General features: G+C 44.7%; 1 protein-coding gene across 1 annotated transcript; it reads left to right on the top strand.

Moving 5' to 3' along the window:
- The first annotated feature begins 512 nt into the window (after positions 1 to 512).
- Positions 513 to 2,390, top strand: LOC128224513 (uncharacterized). The gene is made up of 2 exons (XM_052934380.1): positions 513 to 780; positions 1,141 to 2,390. The coding sequence occupies exons 1-2, from the start codon at positions 610 to 612 to the stop codon at positions 2,161 to 2,163; spliced, it is 1,194 nt and encodes a 397-aa protein (XP_052790340.1). The 5' UTR covers positions 513 to 609; the 3' UTR covers positions 2,164 to 2,390.
- Positions 2,391 to 7,050: the final 4,660 nt, after the last annotated feature.

Here is a 7,050-nt window from a genome sequence, read left to right on the forward strand (position 1 = left end):
GGGAGGGGATACCCCTACCGCACCCACCCTACGTTGCCCATATCCGACAATTTGGAACAATCTAATCTATTGACCTCTGTGGGCAGTTCTAAGCGGGGACCGGCGAACGTGCAGATGACAGCCCCCTTCTTAAACCGTTGTGTACACACCGGTCTTACTGATCTATTTTTGAGACCGGTGTGTACATGTACACATTGTTCTTAAACTGCAAGCCTCAAAGTGCATAACAAAACTAACGGATTTCATTAATGATTTATAACAAATATTAAACGTATCAATACATTAGAATATAATACAATGGTCAGACTAGATTTTGCGAGATATCGTCATGATGAAACATATTCGCAATATCTATGTTTAGATATTTCGTCTTTCCACAAAAGCTATTATTGGAAACTTATAAATAGACGAGCGTAATTCAGACTGCGTTACAAGGCTATGGTTATATGAATCACCTTTCGTACTTACAGGTAGATCCAGTCAAAGCGCTTGACTATGTACTGTATATAAACACAGAGAACACATTGCACAACTATTACTGACATTGGTTTGCAAAATAAATACTAGTTTGATTACTTCATTTAGAGAAAGAATGAACCAACAGTGAATATGGGTACTAGGTTAATGAAGGACTTTCATCGCTTGATGAAAAGGATCGAAAGAATATCGATTGGGCAGGCAAAACTTGGTAAAGTCAATTGGGACGAAGATACAAGCGTGTTCATAATCACCATTCAGCCGAGTTCAGGGTACTATAAAGGTGGATTCTTCGACTTTCAGGTACCTGCAATTGTTGTATAGTTCATTGTATTTTAGTATATACATGCTCATTTGTTAAAATAGCATTAGTGCAGCTTCAGCAACTGAAACTCTTTGTTTATCAGTTTAAATGGGTTCGATTGCTAAATATTCAGCTTTCAGACTGCTACATTTGTATTTCGTGAAGATATTTACTAAGTTATTACGGAAATACGATTTCTGGTCGGTATTGTCGTCCGTATTTGCTCTTTATAATTTTTAAATTTCATGTTATTATCTGATCGTTAAATAAACGTGTTTTCATGAGACAAGATTAAATATTTTTATTTTGCAACTAGAACATTTTATTTCAAGTTAGATGTTGTGTAATTCTGTTTTCAGGTCAGCGTACCGGACGGGTACCCAAATGAGTCCCCGGTTGTGTATTGCTTAACTAATATCTACCATCCAAATATCGACACATCAGACTGTAACGACCCTACCTGCACCAATGTCTGTCTGAATTTCTTTGATCTTGCCGAAGTGTCTTGCGGCTTTGAGGGCATTGTGCACGGATTGATATTTCTGCTGAAAAACCCTAATATAGAAGACCCGTTGTCACCATATTTTGAAAGTGGTGTGGACGATGCGGAAACATTTGAAGAAAACGTCAAAGCTTATATGAAAGGCGATGACGTCGATGGAATCCCATTTGGAAAGAATTTTTTTGTTGCGCAAGGTATCACCATTTTGACAACTTCTCCAGAAGATGAGGATTCACATGAAACTGATAGCGATGTAACCGATGAAAACAATCGTGAAATAACGAACACTGTAGACAATCACACTAAATCAGAGTCAAATGACAATGGAAATCAAACACAGCAGTCTAATAACTCTGACTCGGTGGATAGAGAAACTAGTGGCGAGTTCAAAAATTGCGATACAAACGAAAATGAAAAAGACGAAGAAGAGGGTGAAGTTGAATTTACAGTAATGTGTATAGATGGCGAAACGGTATTAGCATGCAATACATTTCAAGAACATTTTGATAATATTATTAACACTTATGTAGAAAAAGGGACTGTCAAATTTGAAGCGAATCACGACCAGCAAGGAAACACACAGTCTGAATGTAGCGAAATCAATGCCTCGGAAAGTTTCGAAAACTCGGAAAATGGTAAAATCGGGAACACCGAGTCTATTTACGTAGAAGGTTCAAGTGGGATAAACCTTACCAAATGTGAAACTAACATTGCAAACGACGACATCGCCGCTGTTGCCATGGCGGAACATCGTATAAATATTATAAATAAAGAACTCGATGCTCGGTATAGCCGTTTTTCAAGAACCCGTGCAATATTTTCCAAGTTCTTTCGATTTGCTTGTATAAGTGCAAGAACTTATCAACGCTATAAAATATAAACAATGATGTAGAATGGTACTGCTGTATATGTATAAGACATAGATTATGTAACTGGTGTTCAGAATTTATCACCCACATACATTCATATAGTTACTATGGTAGCGTGCTGTTACGGTCCACATTTTTTACGGTGCTTTTTATTTGCAAACCTGCATTCTGTGATATTATTTATCTGTTCATTTATTTGATTAAGACAACTCGAAAGCATAAATAATCTTTTAAAACATTTCAGTCTTGTTTTCAGTCGAGTGTAGTTAAATACATAACTGTACAGCAAAGATGCAAAACGGCAAACATTGATAACAGAAACTGGATAAACATACATGAATTGATTACAAACTCCTCACACCGGTGTGTGTGGTGTCGCGATATGCATGATGTCGCGTAAAACACTCCACACACAGTTGTGCATGGTGTCGCGTAAAACACTCCACACACAGTTGTGCATGGTGTCGCGTAAAACACTCCACACACAGTTGTGCATGGTGTCGCGTAAAACACTCAACACACAGTTGTGCATGGTGTCGCGTAAAACACTCCACACACAGTTGTGCATGGTGTCGCGTAAAACACTCCACACACAGTTGTGCATGGTGTCGCGTAAAACACTCCACACACAGTTGTGCACGGTGTCGCGTAAAACACTCCACACACAGTTGTGCATGGTGTCGCGTAAAACACTCCACACACAGTTGTGCATGGTGTCGCATAGTACACTCCACACACAGTTGTGCACGGTGTCACCTAGTACACTCCACACACAGTTGTGCATGATATCGCGTAAAACACTCCACACACAGTTGTGCATGGTGTCGCGTAGTACACTCCACACACAGTTGTGCATGGTGTCGCGTAGTACACTCCACACACAGTTGTGCATGGTGTCGCGTAGTAACACTCCACACACAGTTGTGCATGGTGTCGCGTAGTACACTCCACACACAGTTGTGCATGATATCGCGTGAAACACTCCACACACAGTTGTGCATGATATCGCGTAGTACACTCAACACACAGTTGTGCATGGTTACACTCCACACACAGTTGTGCATGGTGTCGCGTAGTACACTCCACACACAGTTGTGCATGATATCGCGTAGTACACTCCACACACAGTTGTGCATGGTATCGCGTAAAACACTCCACACACAGTTGTGCATGGTGTCGCATAGTACACTCCACACACAGTTGTGCATGGTGTCGCGTAAAACACTCCACATACACTTGTGCACGATGTCGCGTGCTACACTCCACACACAGTTGTGCATGATGTCGCGTAGTATACTCCACACACAGTTGTGCATTGTGTCGCGTAGTACACTCCACACACAGTTGTGCACGGTGTCACGCAGTACACTCCACACACAGTTGTGCACGGTGTCGCGCAGTACACTCCACAAACATATGTGCATGGTGTCGCGCAGTACACTCCACACACAGTTGTGCAGGGTTTCGCATAGTACACTCCACACACAGTTGTGCATGTGTCGCATAGTACACTCCACACACAGTCGTGCATGGTTACACTCCACACACAGTTATACACTGTGTCGCGTATTACACTCCACACATAGTTGTGCATGATATCGCGTAGTACACTCCACACACAGTTATACATGGTGTCGCATAGTACACTCCACACACAGTTGTGCATGGTTACACTCCACACACAGTTATGCACGCTGTCGCGTATTACACTCCACACACAGTTGTGCATGATATCGCGTAGTACACTCCACACACTTTTGTACCTTGTGTCGCATAGTACACTCCACACAGTTATGCATGGTGTCGCGTAAAACAATCCACACACAGTTGTGCATGGTGTCGCGTAGTACACTACACACACAGTTGTGCATGATATCGCGTAAAGCACTCCACACACAGTTGTGCATGGTGTCGCGTAGTATACTCCACACACAGTTGTGCATGATATCGCGTAGTACACTCCACACACAGTTGTGCATGATGTTGCGTAGTACACTCAACACACAGTTGTATCGCATGGTACACTCCACACAGTTGTGCATGATGTTGCATGGTACACTCCACACACAGTTGTGTCGCATGCTACACCCTGCACAGTTGTGTATGATGTTGCGTAGTACACTCAACACACAGTTGTGCATGATATCGCATAGTACACTCCAGACACAGTTGTGCATGATATCGCGTAGTACACTCCAGACACAGTTGTGCATGATATCGCGTAGTACACTCAACACACAGTTGTGCATGATGTTGTGTAGTACACTCAACACAGAGTTGTGTATTGTGTCGCGTTGTACACTTCACACACAGTTGTGTATTGTGTCGTGTAATACACTCCACACACAGTTGTGTATTGTGTCGCGTTGTACACTTCACACACAGTTTTGCATTGTATCGCATAGTACACTCCGCACACAGTTGTGTATGGTGTCTCATAGTACACTCCACACACAGTTCTGCACGGTGTCGCATAGTACACTCCACACACAGTTGTGTCGCATAGTACACTCCACACGCAGTTCTGCACGGTGTCGCATAGTACACTCCACACACAGTTGAGTCGCATAGTACACTCCACACACAGTTGTGTCGCATGGTACACTCCACACACAGTTGTGCATTGTGTCGCGTTGTACACTTCACACACAGTTGTCCATGATATCGCGTACTACACGCCACACACAGTTGTGCATGTTATCGCGTAGTACACTCCACACACAGTTGTGCATGGTGTCGCGTAAAACACTCCACACAAAGTTGTGCATGGTGTCGCGTAAAACACTCCACACACAGTTGTGCACGGTGTCGCGTAAAACACTCCACACACAGTTATGCATGGTGTCGCGTAAAACACTCCACACACAGTTGTGCATGGTGTCGCATAGTACACTCTATACACTGTTGTGCACGGTGTCACCTAGTACACTCTACACACAGTTGTGCATGATATCGCGTAAAACACTCCACACACAGTTGTGCATGGTGTCGCGTAGTACACTCCACACACAGTTGTGCATGGTGTCGCGTAGTACACTCCACACACAGTTGTGCATGGTGTCGCGTAGTAACACTCCACACACAGTTGTGCATGGTGTCGCGTAGTACACTCCACACACAGTTGTGCATGATATCGCGTGAAACACTCCACACACAGTTGTGCATGATATCGCGTAGTACACTCCACACACAGTTGTGCATGGTTACACTCCACACACAGTTGTGCATGGTGTCGCGTAGTACACTCCACACACAGTTGTGCATGATATCGCGTAGGTCACTCCACACACAGTTGTGCATGGTATCGCGTAAAACACTCCACACACAGTTGTGCATGGTGTCGCATAGTACACTCCACACACAGTTTTGCATGGTGTCGCGTAAAAAACTCCACATACACTTGTGCACGATGTCGCGTGCTACACTCCACACATAGTTGTGCATGATGTCGCGTAGAATACTCCACACACAGTTGTGCATTGTGTCGCGTAGTACACTCCACACACAGTTGTGCACGGTGTCACGCAGTACACTCCACACACAGTTGTGCACGGTGTCGCGCAGTACACTCCACAAACATATGTGCATGGTGTCGCGCAGTACACTCCACACACAGTTGTGCAGGGTTTCGCATAGTACACTCCACACACAGTTGTGCATGGTGTCGCGTAAAACACTCCACACCCAGTTGTGCATGGTGTCGCGTAAAACAATCCACACACAGTTGTGCATGGTGTCGCGTAAAACACTCAACACACAGTTGTCCATGGTGTCGCGTAAAACACTCCACACACAGTTGTGCATGGTGTCGCGTAAAACACTCCACACACAGTTGTGCATGGTGTCGCGTAAAACACTCCACACACAGTTGTGCACGGTGTCGCGTAAAACACTCCACACACAGTTGTGCATGGTGTCGCGTAAAACACTCCACACACAGTTGTGCATGGTGTCGCATAGTACACTCCATACACAGTTGTGCACGGTGTCACCTAGTACACTCCACACACAGTTGTGCATGATATCGCATAAAACACTCCACACACAGTTGTGCATGGTGTCGCGTAGTACACTCCACACACAGTTGTGCATGGTGTCGCGTAGTACACTCCACACACAGTTGTGCATGGTGTCGCGTAGTAACACGCCACACACAGTTGTGCATGGTGTCGCGTAGTACACTCCACACACAGTTGTGCATGATATCGCGTGAAACACTCCACACACAGTTGTGCATGATATCGCGTAGTACACTCAACACACAGTTGTGCATGGTTACACTCCACACACAGTTGTGCATGGTGTCGCGTAGTACACTCCACACACAGTTGTGCATGATATCGCGTAGTACACTCCACACACAGTTGTGCATGGTATCGCGTAAAACATTCCACACACAGTTGTGCATGGTGTCGCATAGTACACTCCACACACAGTTGTGCATGGTGTCGCGTAAAACACTCCACATACACTTGTGCACGATGTCGCGTGCTACACTCCACACACAGTTGTGCATGATGTCGCGTAGTATACTCCACACACAGTTGTGCATTGTGTCGCGTAGTACACTCCACACACAGTTGTGCACGGTGTCACGCAGTACACTCCACACACAGTTGTGCACGGTAACGCGCAGTACACTCCACAAACATATGTGCATGGTGTCGAGCAGTACACTCCACACACAGTTGTGCAGGGTTTCGCATAGTACACTCCACACACAGTTGTGCATGTGTCGCATAGTACACTCCACACACAGTCGTGCATGGTTACACTCCACACACAGTTATACACTGTGTCGCGTATTACACTCCACACATAGTTGTGCATGATATCGTGTAAAACACTCCACACACAGTTATACATGGTGTCGCATAGTACACTCCACACACAGTTGT

The sequence above is a fragment of the Mya arenaria genome, chromosome 17 (genome assembly GCF_026914265.1).
Source record: "Mya arenaria isolate MELC-2E11 chromosome 17, ASM2691426v1".
NCBI lineage: Eukaryota > Metazoa > Mollusca > Bivalvia > Myida > Myidae > Mya > Mya arenaria.

Excerpts from the sequence above, each read along its gene's own strand:
- LOC128224513 (XM_052934380.1), top strand. The coding sequence starts at position 610 with ATGGGTACTAGGTTAATGAAGGACTTTCATCGCTTGATGAAAAGGATC. Across the intron at positions 781-1,140 it reads GTGGATTCTTCGACTTTCAG|GTCAGCGTACCGGACGGGTA; the intron begins GTACCTGCAATT and ends TTCTGTTTTCAG.